General features: G+C 38.1%; 1 protein-coding gene across 2 annotated transcripts in view; it reads left to right on the top strand.

Moving 5' to 3' along the window:
• AGK (acylglycerol kinase) overlaps positions 1-17,253 on the top strand; it is a 113,920-nt gene that overhangs the window by 81,851 nt on the left and 14,816 nt on the right. For both annotated transcript variants that reach the window (XM_044678155.1, XM_044678156.1), the window contains exons 9-11: positions 3,460-3,529; positions 12,351-12,430; positions 16,891-16,948. In XM_044678155.1, coding sequence (XP_044534090.1) covers positions 3,460-3,529; positions 12,351-12,430; positions 16,891-16,948 — 208 coding nt within the window. The remainder of the gene's footprint in view (positions 1-3,459; positions 3,530-12,350; positions 12,431-16,890; positions 16,949-17,253) is intronic.

Raw genomic sequence — 17,253 nt, 5'->3', positions numbered from 1 at the left:
GGTTGTCTGGATTTTCTCTGTGTAGAAGCTGTCGAGTGTTAAAGACTTCTTTTTTTTGTTATTATTCTTTCTCTTCTGAATTTCCTGTAACTGATTAGCCATCATTAGCCCAGCAGCTTCTCAGGTTTATCCTCGCTCTCAGTGTCTGTCTGAGATCTATTGGCTTCTGAGGTCTGAGTTCTAGTTTTTTCCAAGGTCAAGCCCCCTGGTGGATTCCCTTGCTTGATCCTCTGCAGGAGGTTCCTTTACAAGTCTCAGGGCGCTACTTCCACAGTCGTATACCCGTCTGCACTGGTTCCCCACTTAGGCTTTAGTTCCTGGCTGTGTTTGCCTCCACCCACGCCTCTGCTCAGCCGGCACCCACGCCTCTGCTCAGCCTGCACTCTGCGCGCCCAGCGTCCACTCTCTGCTCCCGCGCGCTCAGATTTCGCGTGCGTTCTTGACTTAATGGGGTCCTAAGTCTTGCTGCTCTCAGGAACAGATCCCGGAGCTGCCGATGACTCGATGGGTGCCCCAAACTTGCTCTATTTCTTTTTAGCTGGGTTCGGAGCTATAGGTGAGTGTGGAGGGGGTGGGGGTGGGGCGGTTGCTCAGCTCGCGATTGAGTGAGAGCCCTTTTTAGCCTGGAAATGTCTCGATTCCACGTACCTTCCACGCTGTGCCCTGTTGTGGGGTTCCTCCGTTCGTCTGGACTTGTTTTTATGTCCCCTTGAGGAGTTTTGTGTGTTTCGGTCAGGAGAGGTTAAGAGCTGCTTCTTACTCTGCCGCCATCTTAACCCGGAAGCCTCTTTCCAGGTTTTTTTTGAATCTTAATCCCTAATGTACTCTTTGATTCAGTGACATGGACTTCTATGCTGTTCCATGAACAAGAAATTCTGTCTCTTGGCTCCAAGCATTCTTTCTGGCTGTCTCTCATGCCTGGAATATTCTCTCTCCTCATCTCCACCCAATGGCTTCTCTGGCTTCCTTTTAAGTTCCAAATAAAATCTCATCTTCTACAGGAATTCTTCTCCAACTCTTAATTCTAGTATCTTTCCTAGTACTTTTTTTTTAAGGTTTTCTCTCCCAGAACCTGTATTTTTACTACAGTTGTCTGTAATCCTAGGAGTGAGTGAGAAACAAAGGGCTGCTGGGTGGAGGGGTTTGAGTTTATTTATTTCCTGTTTTTCCTGTATATAGCTTGTTTGTATGTGTTTCCTTGTTGTCTCTCCCATTAGATTATGAGCTTCTTGAGGGCAGTGACTTTTCTATTGCCCCCTTTTGTATTCCCAGTGTTTACCATAGTGCCTGGCATCATAAAGTACTTTAAAATATTTTTCAACTGACTGGGAGAGAATTTTTTTTTTTTGTCAGTAAACACAAAAATCGAACAAAAATAAACTTTTAGGAGTTTAAGTTTTAAAACAGCATTTAGAAGAATGTTGTCAATGATATACTTAGATTATGGGACTCAAAACCCATAGAAGGTTATTGGAATTTAAATTCTAAGAGCTGGATGCTACCTCAGAGGCCATCTAGCTCAACAAAGAATCCTTTTTATATTACCCTCTTTCCACAGTTATCCAGCCCTTCTGAATTGATAAGGGGTCTACCATAGACCAAGGCAATCCATTCTTTTGTAGGTTTAGGAAATTTTTCTTTGTCATGCTTAAATATGCCCCTCTGTAACTTCTTTTCATTTCTCCTAGTTCTGCTGTTCAGTCCAAGTAGTAGAACAAGTCTCTTCTATATGACAGCTCTTGAAGTAATTGGAAAAAAAGCTAACAAAGCTTTTTCTTTTCTAAGCCTTTTCTTCTCCTAGATTGATGGTTCTCAAACTTTTTGGTCTCAAGACTCTTTTATACATAAGTGAATTTAAAAAGTTAGATATTTCCTGGGTTCAAATCTGTTCTCAGCTACTTTATAGCTGTGTGACCATGGGAAAATCATTTACCCCCATTGCTTTACCCTTTCCACTCTTCTACATTAGAACCAATACACATTATAAACACGGTGTTGATTCTGAAACAGAAGGGAAAGGTTTACAATTTTTGAAAAGAAGTTATATATTATAGAAAAATTAAAAATTACTGAGGAATTTCTTACCTCAACCAAGAGCTGTTTATATAGTTATTATTATTGATATTTATTATATTAAAATAAAAATGCCTTATATTATTGTGAAAATTTTTGGCCTCTTGGACCCCTGAAAGAGTTAGGCATCCATGGACCATACCTTGAGAATCGCTGTCCTAGAAACTCACGCAAATATTATACTGCTATAATATTCTAAATATTTCTTCCACAATAGCTGCCAAGGGTTGATCCAGTGGTACAAACAATACAACAAAAGTTAAAAAAAAAAAGTACTGCTCAGATCTTCCTGTGAAAATAGGTATTGCAAATATTACTATTTCCATTTAATATACAAAGAAACAGGATCATACAGATAAAGTGACATGCCCAAGGTCACACAGCTAATAAGTATTTTAAACTAGAGCTTAAGCTCAGGTCTTTTGAGTCCAAGTTTATCATCATTTCTACTTTGTTTTGCTTAATTTAATTACATAGGCTTAGACTTTATATTTTAAATATATACTTGGCTAGCGCAATTTTTTTATTTTGTTTTTATGGGGAGAAGAAATAAGAGTCTTCTGAAGTGAGAAAAATGATTTGAAAGTATGTGGGCAAGGTAAAAGTTCATTTCAAGGATATAATGCCACTTATAAGAGGACTCCATTAAGAAAAAGAGAAAGAATGCATTTAGCAGATTTGCTTAAGAGGAATGAGTGGCTAGTCCTCACAGTGAAAGAAGCTGAGGGAAAGAAAAGGGAAAAAAGTCATTTGCCATTGCTCATGAGAAAGTAGGTAATTAACCTGAGCCATATTTACGGGATAGCACTATAAAGTGTTAGAAGACAGTGAGTGATAGCCCTCAAAGGAATGGAAAGAGCAAATAACTGTTATCTTCAGTAGGATCAGTTTAGATTTGGGTTAAGAAGATAATAGAGGTTTCTAGGAAGTGGCTAAATTGTAATTTGTTGTTAACAAAACATGAAATTAGTTCTTGCCCAAATTTTTAGCACCCTCTTCCCAAAGTAAAAAACAAAACAAAACAAAACCTCCCCCAAAAAAACAACTGTTTTTTTTTTTTTTTTTAAGAGTAAAAACTCTAGGACAAAAAAAAAGCAAGGGCTAGGCAAACAGGATTAAGTGATTCTCACAGGATCACTTAAGCAAGTGCAGGAAAGGTCACTAAGACTTTTGGGACACCTTGTAAAGTTCTTTTGACTCTTCTTTTAACAGCTAGGAAGTGTCTAAGGCCAGATTTGAGCCCAGATCCTCCCAACTCCAACATATGTAGAGTGGGTAGAATATTGCTATAATGCCTGCGTCACACAGCCAATGAGTGGAAAGTGTTGTGCCTGCCTTAATTGTGCCATACATGTGAATTATTCTGTCTACCTCCTTGTCTTTTAGGCACATCACAGATGCCACACTGGCTATCGTCAAAGGAGAAACTATTCCACTTGATGTGCTGCAGATCAAGGTGGGTAAAGCCATTGAATTCCTGCTTGGAAATTACTCGCCATAACCAGGTTCCTTTTATTTCATTGAAGTCCTTTTCAAAAAAATTAGTGGTGGGAGATGCTAATATGTGTAGGCAAAGATAGAAATCCATCACCTTGTTCCTAATTTTATAATTATTTTGAAATTTGAACTTCTTGTTTACATATTGAAAATGAACAAATATTTTTGTATTAAAAAATGGGGTAAATGTTCAGAGCTCTTTAAAATCCATTCTAAGACAACCAATAAGATAAAAGCATACTTTAAGGACAGCCTAGTATCAAGTGAATAGAGAGCCAGGCCTGTAACTGGGAGGATCTTGGTTCAAATCTGCCCCCTGGCACTTTCTAACTGTGTGAGTCACTGGGGAAGTCACTTAACTCTGTTTGCCTGGCCCTTGCTCTTCTTTGTTTTAGAGTTGTTACTAAGATGGAAAAAAAGGGTTTAAAAAAAAAAAAGATAAAAGCATACTTTAAAAATGCTGCTAGTTACAGAGAAAGTTAGAATCTGTCACTCTCAGATGCTTCATGTGGCTCTTTTATTTTTCTTGCTTGCAATGCTGGTACAAATGAGGTTTTATCCCTTTCCTTTTTCTGCCACCACTCCCAACATGTCAGCCAGCCATGTTTGTTTTTTATTTATGACTGCTCTGTGGCACAGTAGAGAAAGTGTCTTGAGCCAGAAGAGAGAATGGTTTGGCATCGCAGTCACTGGGAGATAGAGAGGACTCTTCTTCATACCTATCATTTCAGCACCATCTCTTCTTTCTTTTCTGTTTCAAATGTTCCCATTTTGTGTGTTGATGAAGCCATTGTCTGTTTATAACTACTCTTTATACTGGTAGTATAGCCAGGAAATGGAGAACATCCACAAATCAGTTCTTAGATTCTCAGAAAATGTGGCATTCCAGACTACTTTAGTTTCTTCTGCACCCAGCTAAAATAAATTTGGCCTGGCTTCCTGGACCAATCTCTTTATAAAATAGGAAAATAAATTATTTATTCCTCTCTCTACCTGTAGCCTTCTCTCCCTCCCCTCTCCACCATGTAACTATAGCCTTATAGTCCTACTCAGATTCTAGTTAAGATTTCTTTGGATGCTATTGTGGTTGAGAAGAAGATATTTTATCCCCATCAAGTTACTCTTATGGTACATATACTTGATATGAGTAGAATCCTTGCTAGATGACACTGTGGATAGGGTACTAGATCTGGAGTCAGGAAGACCTGAGCTTAGATGCTATCTCAGACACTTAACTAGCTTTGTGACCGAATAAGTCATTTAACCTCTGTATGCCTTGTTTTCCCTAACTACAAAATGGGAATAATAATAGCTTTTATCTCCCAGGGTTGTTGGGAGGATCAAATCAGTTCATATTTATAGAGAATCTACCTCTTACCCTGGCACCTACCCCAATTTTCTCACATAGGGACAAGTTATTTGCAGTCTAACTGAAAACCTTAAAAGCATTATATAAATGTTAGCCATCATCGTTATTATTATTATGATGATGATGATGCCTGAAATGTGCATGGAGACATCACTAGTTCTCTTCTTGTATCCCATTTAGAGACTTTCAGATTATGCCATGAAGAACTGTTTTCATTTTTTATCTTTATTTTTCTAGCCACTGTCATTGGGCCTCAGACATAATAAGTATTTAAAGTAAATGAATGAATGGCATGTAAGATGAGATGAGAGAGAACCTTCGTTTCCCTATTTACCTTTCTCTTCTTTTTTCCTAACAGGCTTGAGGATAACCTATATGAATAGACTGTGGTAAATTTCTTAGCAGTCAGTGATTAATTTCTCTTTCCATTTGAGGTCCTCTGGACAAGTACATGTGTTCCTTTCTAAAACCAAAAGGAGCCAATTTCTGTTCTCTGCCCTAATAACTGCTCGGCATAGTCAATTCCTTGTTAAGCCTCTAGCCAGGCTCACTTGGGATATTATTCAACAAGTAAAGTTTTATTGTTGTTTAAATTTTGTCTAACTCTTTGTTGACCCCATTTGGAGTTTTTCTTGACAAAGATACTAGAGTGGTTTGCCGTTTCCTTCTCCAGCTCATTTTACAGGGGAGGAAACTGAGACAGAGAGGGTTAAATGACTTGCCCAGGGCCACATAGCTAGTAAGTGTCAGAGGCCAAATTTTGAATGCTGGAATCTTGAATCTTCCTGATTCCAGGCTGGGCATTTTATCCATTGAGCCACATGGTTACCCAGTAATACATGAATTATCCCTATTCAATTCATTTAAATTCTTTGAAGGTGAAGGTCTGCCCCTGCTGGACTCTCTAAGTGCCCTGAAGGACTATAAAAATGAATAAGATATAGATGTGTGCTCTTAATAAATTTTCAGACTTGAAGAGAAGGGAATATCTGTACTCTGTCTGAAAGCTCTGTATCTGATATCTCTACTACTTTAAAGATGATTTTCTAGGGCTGCGTTGGTGAAGTATTAGCATGTGTGCTGAGCTGGCACTGGGGGAGCTGCTCCGTTCCCCCTCTTCCTAGCACCTGAACACATTTTTTGCATGACCTGCACCTCTGTCCAGCCTCCCAAAGAGAGCACTTCCTCCACTCTCTGGGGTAATGTGGGGGGCTCACAGGCAGCTTGAAGTTGCAGTTTGGGCATGTGAACTTGAAAACCTTTGCCAACCAACTCTGTCCTAGAGGAATATCTATAAGCTAGTATCATTCTTTCTTAATCCAGGGTTAAATCTTCTAAGACTAGTTCTACCAAGAATTGAATCTCCCAGGTATCCTTTACTCTAGGCCCAGGGTCCCACATAACAATTTAGAAAAACTCATCTTCTCCAAGTTAGAGATATTAATCTTTTGCCCAAGAAAGTAATTCTTCAACTGGGAATCTCATAGGTATCTTCTTACCTCCCTACTTCAGTCAATGTTCCATCCCTACAATGTTCCATTTTCCTACAATCTTATTTTGAAAAACATTCAACTTCATTAACAATGATGATTCTCTATAAAAAAATCCACCTGTGTATTAGCAGCTCATACCTCCAAGTGGCACTCTTTTCCTTTGAAATAATAGTTGCTATAGTGAATCTACCTCTTAACCTGGCACCTGCTCCAGTTTTCTCACATAGGGACAAGTTGTTTGCACAGTCTGACTATCTTCTTACTGCTAAGCCTTCCCAGAAGACTCAGGCTTTTATTCTTTTGCTTTAGAATTACTGATCACTATAGTAATACACCTTAGCCACCTTGGTTAGCCTTTAGGAATCTGGACCTGCCTGTGGTAAAGGAATGTTTTTAAATAGTATCCCTAATTATATATATCCAATATTATATTATATGTGTGTCCATCCCCTTATAATTTGAGTTGTAGCTCTTTGAGAACTTTGATTTTAATTGCTCTTCTTCCCCCACTGGGTTTGTTTATTACCTGTAATACAATCTGGCGCCAACTCCTATCAATTCTACCTTCACAGTATTTAATACATGAATTTCTGGTCCATTGCAGTAGCCTTTTGGTTGGGTTTTCTGCTTCATCTCTACCCCCATCTAGTTCATCCTTCTCCGCTCAGCAAAAGAGCAGGTCTGACCTTGAAGTTTCCCCCTAAACCTCCTTCCCCAGTCTCCCCCCTCCAGATCAAATATAAAATCCTCTGACTCTCAAAGCCCTTCGTCATAACCTTGCACCCTTCTACCTTTCAAGGAGTCTGATCCCTTACTTTCTATTATGTACTCTTTGATCCAAGGTCACTGACCTCCTTGCTCTTCTTCACACAAGATACTCCATATTCCAGCTCCAGGTATTTTTTCTGGTTGTCCTTTTCATCTCTACCTTCTTGCTCCTCCCCCTCCCCCCTTTTTTTTCCCAAACCCCAGCTAAAAATCCCACATTCCTCAAGAAGCCTTTAATTATTAGTATTTTCCTTCTGTTGATTATCTCCGATTTATCCTGACTAAATCTTGTTTGTATATAGTTATTTTCTCCTTATTATACTGTGATGTCCTTGAGAATAAGGATTGTTCTTTGTGTTTCTTTGTATCCCCAGTATTTAGCATAGTGCCTGGTAGATTGTAAGCACTTCGTAAATGCTTATTGTCTGACAAGTTACAATACTGTGTTTGCTACATCTCTCTTTATCTATATAGTGGGTTCATTATACTCAGTTAAAAGAGAAGGAAACATTACCATATGCCTTCCATTTTGAATCTCTTATATACTGGGTCTCCTTCTAATACACCGATAGTGAGCCCTAACTTACTCTTCTCCCAGGATGAAATCCTTTGGAAGCATGCCTAGATTTGAGGAAAATTTGACTGCATTACCAGACCCCAGACCTTTTCACACAGAAACAACTATTTGAGTTGACAGACTGATACAAAAGCTACCCTTCCACAGAAGGTAAAGTAGAGGACCTGAGAGCTGGACTTCCTTGATATGCTGACTTGGATGCTGTTATACTTTGTCATTTCTTAGATTTTCATCAGAGGCAATAGTTACGGGGAATGTTTTTCTCAATAAAAATGATATTTTTTTCCTTCAGCTTTTTATACTGTTTTTTTCACCAATCACAAGTTAGCATCTTCTCTACTGTTGTAGTTCTAAACCCCTACAAGCCTTAGGAGATAAAATGCTATGGCCAGAAACCATCTCTGGGTCATCAGCCTTTTGGTGGTGAACTTTTCAGGATTTCTAGTCTGGTCCTTAAATAGCCATGATCCAGATTCTAACTTGGATTAAGCAGGCATTGTTAGAGCTTAAACTTCACCATCATAGCCTTAAAGAACCCACAGTTATCTATCTTCACACTATAACAAGATATTAAAAAAAAAACTTTAGTCAATGATTACTATTGAAATTCACATTATGATTTCATTCTCTTCCCAATAATTTTAATATGACCTGCCTTTTATTTCTAACACTCTGTGATTTCAAAAAGGATTGTTTTCGTTTCTTAAAAGCTTTTTAATTTTTTCAACTAGCAACCTTTTAAAAAATTAATATGACCTCACTATCCCTCCCCCATTAAACAATTAAAAAAATAAAGTTCTCAATGAATAGCTGCATAGTCTAGCAAAATGAATTCCCATATTATCAATATCTGAAAATGCTTTTTAAGTTAATTTGTCAGGCGATGACTGGTATGTTTCATCTTTGGTTTTTTTGGATTTATGGTTAATTAGAGTTTTAAAATCTTTTAAAGTTGTTTTTCCTTACGATGTTACTGTTATTGTATAAATTGTTTTATTTCCATTCACTTTGCTCTGAATCAATTTGTATAGATCTTCCAGTTTCCTCTGAAGTTGTCCATTTAATAATTTCTAACGGCACAATAGTATTTCAATAATATTCATATACCATAATTTTAGTCATTCCTGGATATGCAAATACTCCTTTAATTTCCATTTTTTGTATTTTTAACAAAATAACCAAAAACAAAGAGTGAAACTTAGCCTGACAGCCACTCATGACATGTATAAGAATGGTTCTCCTGCAGTCCTAGACTCATCTGTATTCTTTCTCTCAGATTTAGTCCACATCATTAATTACTAAATACCTCTAGATCAATTTGATCTCAAGTTAATTTCATCAAGGTTGATGTCACTACTGTTTTTCTGTCTGTGTCCTCAGGGAGAAGAAGCCTTGTTGATTGCTTATATTTAATTTCTTCTACCTCTAAAGGTATCTTCAAAAACCCCTACTAGATAAATCTCATATGTGACTTTTCTTCTGCAATTGTACTTTTCTAAGGACTTGGGCTAAATTTCTGTCCTATAGAAATATATGTGTGTGTGTGTGTGTGTGTGTGTGTGTGTGTGTGTGTGTGTGTGTGTGTGTATAATCTTTTTTTTAAGATTTAAATATTTTATTTTTTTAGAAAAATTTTCCATGGTTCCATGATTCATGTTTTTACTTTCCCCTTCACCCCTCCACCCCCATAGCCAACACACATTTCCACTGGTTTTAACATGTGTCATCAATCAAGACTTATTTACATATTATTGATAGTTGCATTGGTGTGGTCGTTTCGAGTCTACATACCCAACCATGTCCGCATCAACCCATGTGTTCAAGCAGTTGTTTTTCTTCTGTGTTTCCAGTCTTGTGGTTCTTCCTCTGAATGTGGGTAGCGTTCTATATAGATATAATCTTTCATATCAACCAGAGCAGAATCTATCTTTTCTCACCAGGAAATCATTCTACACATACTAAGATGAAATATGGGCTACTAGATGTAGCTTTATATTGGGACAATCATAAAAAGTCTATTCTGGTAGATCTACCAATTTTTGTTGTGATCCATTGGGCCTACTGATATCAAAAAAAGCTTGTCAACAAAATAACTCCTCTGCTTTGAGTTAAGGTGGAAAATTGTAAAGTTAAAATCAGTTCAGCAACAATTTGGCCATGATTGCAATTCTGAGGGATATTTTCATCTAGAAATGCAAGACACTTAACTGTCCCTTCTACTGTACTTTGCCAAAGCATTTTTCCTTGGATCTAACTTTTTTTGTGGAGAATTTCAGCCTGATAGTAGCTCCTTAATGATTTTACCCCACTCTCTACCAGGTTCTACAGCTATAGTAGTCATGTTCAGGGATTTTTTTTTTCCCTTTGGAAAAAATTCTAGTTATTCAGCAATGTTGTATGATGATCAACTGTGAAAGACTTAGTTACTTTCAGCAGTACAGTGAGCTGAACAGTTCTGAATGGTTTATGACAAAGAATGCTATCTCCAGAGAAAGAACTGTTGGAGTCAGATGCATATCAAAGTATACTCTCACATTAGTTTGTATCACAAAGTGTGCTTTCACAAAATAATATTATTTGGGGTTTCATATGAGTATTATCTTACAACAGTGACCAATATGGAAGGTTATTTTGCATGTATAACCCAGGTCAAATTGCTTAGTATCTCTGAGAAGGGGGAGGGAAGAGAGGGAGACATTTTGAATCTTATAATTTCAGAAAATGTATGTTGAAAATTGTTGTTACATGTATTTGGGAAAATAAAATATGATTTTTTTTATCTTAACTTTTTTTTAATCCTAGTTATTAGAGACTTTATTTTCTCTGGAGTCATATCATTCCAGGCAGCTTTTCCATAGCCCATCCTTCTTCCTCTCTAAAGCATTCCGGGCTAGCTACCCATCACATCTTACTCTACCTTCCTTGATCTTCAGACTACATTTGAAACTGGAGATGTTTACCATGTAGCACTTAGAGCAAAAAGCCCTTTCAAAACCCATCAGGAATTATGGGCATCTGCACAGATCCCTCTCCCACCCCTCTTCCAAGGATCTAAGAACTTAGGAATACAGGAAACCAGGACTGTGCCACCAATCCCAAACAGGTAACAGGACAATCATCATGGCTAGTCTTTCTGAGAAACTATTGTGCTAGTTCTCTGATCTCATTTACAAATTCTTAGACTGATAAAGGTGGCAGACTCAAATCAACTTTGCCCTTATATAAAGTAAATGAGAGAAAAGAAACAATAAAATCAACTCCTAATTTCTACATAAATTAGCATATATCATACAAACTTTTTTTGCTTTAGAATCTTTGGTATGTAAGAGGGAAAATTGTGGTCTCCAGGAATCAACCAAATTCAGATTGATTCCATAATTAAAATAGACCAAAGTCAGGATGCATTTTATGGTAGTTCATTTACAATTTTGGGAAGGTAGAAGGAAAAGAAATAGAGAGAGGGAGAGGCTGGCAGAGGTCCGGACTGAGAGAGGGTTAAAAGGCTAATTAAACTACGCTACTAGTCACAAGGCCTAGCAATTATAGGCAAAGAAGCCTCCTTGAGGTAGAGGTTCTGAAAACGCCAAGGTAGGCAAAAGGGAGCCAGCCTAACTTGCCCACGTGACAATTCAGAGGGGAAGCTGCCTGAGGTCTCAGCAGAGATCCTTCAGCACCAAATTCAAAGCACGAACTCCTCAACAGGAAGTTACCATCATATTTGAAGGATAGCATCTTTTGTCACTTCCTGTGGGTCCACCTCTAATTCAAGTGGACAAATGGCAGCCTCTACATTGATTTGGACTGCCCAAAGGGCAGTCCCTTGTCCTTGATTTGTTACTTATTGTCATGTGTGGGTAACATCTCCCCTTCCCACTAAGGGAGGTGGGGATGACATTATCTCTGGTGGCTAGAGTTTTAACTATGAATGGGGGGTAAGTTACACAGGTAGCAACACTTCGATGTCAGCAGATTCCTGGGTTAGAATGGCCAAAGATTGACGCTTTTGAAAAGTATTACTTAAGCAGCAGTTTTGAGACTTGTCATTGTATAGAGCATAATCTGTCTTGTTTATTTTCTTTCCCTTTTTTTTTTTTAATCTTTACCTTCTGCCTTGGTTTCTAAGGCAGAAGGACAGTAAGGGCTAGGCAGTGGGGATTAAGTGACTTGCCCAGGGTCACACAGCTAGGAAATATCTGAGGCCACATTTGAACCTGGGACCTCTTCCACCTCTAGGGCTGGCTTTCAATCCACTGAGCCTTTCAGCTGCCCCCTCTGTTTTGTTTCTTTAAAAATTTTAAAGGATTTTAATATTTTAGTTTAAATGGTTTAAAAAATCAAGAATACTTCCTGTATACTAACATGTAGTAAAATTATATTATGGCTAATATGGAAATAGGAGCTGAATGCCTTCATATGTGTAATATGTCTTTTGCTTGCCTTCTCAATGGGGGAGGAGTAGAAGAGAATTTTGAATCCACAATTTTTAAATGATGCTTAAAAAGTTTTAATGAAAAATTGTTAGTATGATTGCATTTGTTGGAATCATTAACATTATTTTTCTGTTAACTTCCAGGGAGAAAAGGAACAGCCTGTGTTTGCATTATCTGGCCTCAGATGGGGATCCTACAGAGATGCAGGCGTCAAAATTAGCAAGTAATATTTTATTTTATGAATATGTGATTTTTCTTTCTTTGTATTCTCTTCATTAGAGTTTTCATTGAGTGATGATGCCAGTTTAAATATATGTATACACATACACACATACACGCGCATACACACATATTCTCTATTCATTTAGGGTTTTAGAGATACAATACTTCGTTTTGTGTTTTGTGAAATTTCTTTTCACCCAGTTTGACAGACTTCTATGTTGAGTTTTGTTTGAATTGTAGGAGTAGAGGTTATTTTTGGGAATACTATCTATCTTTAATGCAGAGATGATTAGAACTTCTTATTAACACTGGGTCAGTGATATTTGAGGAAGATAGTAGACTCACAGTTTAATGAGGGTGAGAATGTCAGAGTTTGGAGCCATAACTGTTGTGCCCTTCATATGTCAAGTCTTGTTTTTATACTGATGGGTGATGTTTGCTCACTTTCCCAGACTTTTTCTTGACTTTCATTTTTATCTTAAAGGTGGACTCTGTTCTCAGGGTAGAGGGTGCACTCTCTGAAACTTCAGTTCTTCCTTAATGCTATCCTTAGCCTTATTTCTTGGTTTCTGCAAGTTTTAGTTCTTCCAAGGTAGCATGATGGCCTGTAGGTTGGGAGCTCTGAAACTACATCCCACTGCTGATTCGGTCACCCCCAGGACTGCTGATGGCTTGCAGAGCTCAGAGCACTGTAAACTATCTGTACTGCAGCTCAGTGTCTAGCCTCAAACTTGGGCAGTGGATTTTGGTCTCACTCTGGGCTTGATCAAGACAGGCTCATTGTGGACTGCCTTGCCCTTGGACTTGTAACTTAGCCTTGAGCTTGGGTAGGGCCTCTGGTCTTTGCTTTGTGCGTTCACAGGTCAAGCATGCTGAGGCCTGTGACTGCTAGGTGGCACAGTAGATAAAGTCAGGAAGACTCATCTTCCTATTTTCAAATCCATTTTCAGAGACCTACTAGCTCTATGACCTTGGGCAATTAGTTTAACTGTGTTTGCCTCAGTTTCCTTACCTGTAAAATGAGCTAGAAAAGGAAATGGCCAACTACTCTAGTTTCTTTGCCCTGAAAATCCCAAATGGAATCATGAAGAGTCAGACATGACTGAAAGGACTGAAGAATAACAACAAAAGTATTTAAGTATTTGCCTGTTGAATTGAACTGAATAGTGAACTAGACATAAAGTCTGTCATAGTAAAGTATTAGTTGGAGCTTATCCTATTTGGTAATGGGAGTATTGTTATGTTCTGCACATCATCCATATCATTGTTGTTCATCCTCTTATTAGTACCTGTGCTACAATTTTATTTTTTTCTTATTTTAAAAAACCTTCAAATTTCAACAACTCACCACAGAGAATACCCATTGGTAGTCTTTTTGAGAAATGTCTGAGAGGACCAGTGGTGCAAATGCCAGATGTATTCATCACCAAAGTAGTGCAAATGTCCTAGAGACTTGGCTGGGAATGCAGCCAGGCTGCATCTGGTGACAGCACTGATCAGTGCACTTCAGGACACTGCTTGATATCCAGTTTAACCTCTTAAATGGGACTGTCTACCCACCAATTGAAATGCCCTGTTTGTTCAATGGAAAGAAACAGGCTGATAGAACTGGTTTCCTAGCCTATTGAATAGCATGATGCTAAGTCACAGATACTGGAACACGAGGGGACCAGGCAATTTAGAAATTAGAAACCTCAGCAGTGTTAATTTTATAAATTAGATATTATATAGATATATATTTAAGGTGTGGCCACCAGGAATCAATAATTCAGATTGATTACATAATTAAAATAGATCCAAGTCAGGATCAGTTTTATGGTAGTTTATTTACAATTAGGAAGGTAGAAGGTAGGGAAATAGAGGGAGAGGCCTCTGCAGGCCCAGTCGGAGAGGGGATTAAAAGGCTAATTAAACTAGGCTACATGCCACATGGCCTTAGCAATCAGAGAGGCAAGAAGCCTCCTTGAGGCAGGGACTCTGGAAAGGCCAAGGTAGGCCAAGGAAGTCAGCCTAACTTACCCACATGACATTTCAGAGGGGAAGCTGCCTGAGGTCTCAGCAGAGATCCTTCAGCATCAAGTTCAAAGTGCAAACTGCTTCAACAGGAAGTTGCCAACATACTTGAAGAGAAAGTGTCTTTCGTCACTTCCTGTGGGTCCACCTCTAATTCAAGTGGACAAATGGCAGCCTCTACATTGATTTGGACTGCCCAAAGGGCAGTCCCTTGTTCTTGATTTGTTACTTATTGTCACGTGTGGGTAACTCATCTCCCCTTCCCACTAAGGGAGGTGGGGATGACATTATCTCTGGTGGCTAGAGTTTTAACTATGAATGGGGGTGAGCTAATTCCATTTGGACAGCAGGTAAATGAAGAGACTTTATCTGTTCTGCAGCTGAAGAAATAGAATTTTTGTAGGAAGCAAACCATATAACCTGGAGAATTTTCCTGTTGAGGAATTAAGGGAAGTTCAGTGCTCTTTCTTATCAGTGGAGGTCATATCATTCTCCTGATTAAGAACTTTAATAGCTTTCCATTCCCTAATAGAACATGGCATAACTCCTCATTCTGGCCCTGAATCTGAGGTGGCATTAAAGACTTCCCATAGTCTAGCCATATCCTACTTACTTGATCATATCTCTTATTATTCCTCAATGGACTATAACCTTCTTAAGGGCTAATACTTCTTGTGAGGATTTAGCCTCACTATTCCTTGCATATGTTAATCATTATTCAAACTGAATATGTATACTTATCTCTGGCCTTATTTCTGAATCCATACCTCTTCTCATGCTCTGACCCCAGACTATAATGCTCTCTGAGCTCATCTTCCTTTCTAAATCTTATTCTTCTAGAACTATCTCAGATTCCTCTTTCTTCTTTATGCCCTTCCCAATAACTTAAAGCTTGTATTGCCCTTCCCTTCTCAAAACCCTTGGAAGTTAGTGTCTATATGATGTCTTGGTACTAGATTATATTTATTTTAGTCCTTTATCATGTAGTGGGATGTTTTAGAGACCCAAAAGGGTCATCACTCCCTATCTGGATTCTAAAGGTCAGGTTCAGTCACATAATAGCAGGAAGAACTCAAGAGAGAAACCAGTAGCCATTTATTCTAGCAGGCCAGGGCAGACTGCAAAAGAGACCATAGTCTACCCAATGCATGACATAAGAATCTCCTTACATACAGATTTTTAGGACAGCATTCACAATTTAAACATTAGTTATAGTATCATTGTGTGAAACGAAGAAAAGAAAGACAGTTATTTATGAAACACAAGTGGTTATACAAAAAGGACAGTATGCTATTGGAAAAAATTTGTATTCTTTACTATAGGAAGTAGATCAGGGCATTATCGTCTGAATAGAATTGTTCTCACTTAACTCGGAGAAATCTGCTGGTTGGACCAAACAGAGAGGAGAACTTTCCCAGGCCTCTACTCTCCTCTCCTTTTTGGTCCCAATAAGAAGTGAGAATACAACACTGAAGGACAAAAGCTGCTGCAGCTTGTCCTTTGGCCCACATATAATAAAATATGTATATGGGCTGCCAAAGTGAGCACTCACATGATAAAATAGCTGAAGTCTATGCCTGGAGTTCATTGGGGAGGTGGGGGGAACTTTGGCAACTTCTCCCACAATCATGTACTGTCCAGTGTTGTTCTGTTATTTTATGTTTGTTACCTCCCTGACATGATTATAATTTCCCTCAAGTACAGGAATCAAGCCACATATTTCTCTTGTATCCACAGTAGTTGGCACAATTCTGAGCACTTTTAGGGACTCAATAAATGTCTGTCAAATTATATCAAGGACATATAAAGTAAAGTGAAAAATCAGTTATTTATGAACTTTAAGGTTCTACCTTGGGAATGTCTCAAACCCTGGTACTGGTCACCTATCCCTAGCAACTCATCATATAAAAATTTACTACTTACATACCATTTTATACTATTGCTCAGCCCCACATGCCAGTATATTAGTATTAGTAGCATAATCCTAATGGGCTTGCTTTCCTGTACAGAGACAATACTGTCTTTTCTAAATACTTTAGTGGATCTGAGTTCTCGGGGTTCTTAAGGTTCATTTCACAACCCATCCAACCCTTTCTGTTCTCTGCCACTTTTGACCATATCCTCCCATCACTCTTCCACAGGGGGTTTCCCTCCTCCTCACAGACATTAGATGGACTGACCGCTCATCATGCAGAAATCTCTGTTATTGACCCATACATGCCAGGAAAAGAAGCATTTCTTTTATACTGACACAAATTCATTTTCTTATCTTAGATCTAGGTATTCTCTTCTTATCTCTATATTACCTAAGGTACTTATCACTAAGTATTTGAGGATACAAACATTTATATTTATATTGTGAATGATACAGATCAGATGGATCAAACTTTTGGAAATGTTGCTGATCACTTAATTTTCTAATCAGAATTTCATCTCAACTCTTTTCAGGTACTGGTATCTTGGACCATTAAAGACCAAAGCTGCTCACTTTTTTAGTTCTCTTAAGGCAAGTAAAACACAAAACATGAAAAATTACAATTACAAGGACATTGCATTTTTATATGTTGTACACATTTTTTGTTTTGTTTGTAGTAGAAAAGGGAAATAGGGTTAAATGGGATATATTTCATCTCATTCTTTAGTGGAACTGAATATATATGAGTCTACATCTCCAAAACAGGGACTATGTACCTAGACAGACTTGTTTACTTGTATTTGTGTTTAGAAGTATATCTCTTTAACTGTATATTATGAACAGATCTCAAGTGGAAGACATATTATTACTATTATATATTAGCAAAAGGATAAATG

The sequence above is a fragment of the Gracilinanus agilis genome, chromosome 5 (genome assembly GCF_016433145.1).
Source record: "Gracilinanus agilis isolate LMUSP501 chromosome 5, AgileGrace, whole genome shotgun sequence".
NCBI lineage: Eukaryota > Metazoa > Chordata > Mammalia > Didelphimorphia > Didelphidae > Gracilinanus > Gracilinanus agilis.
This window is presented reverse-complemented; position numbering and strand designations above follow the sequence as displayed.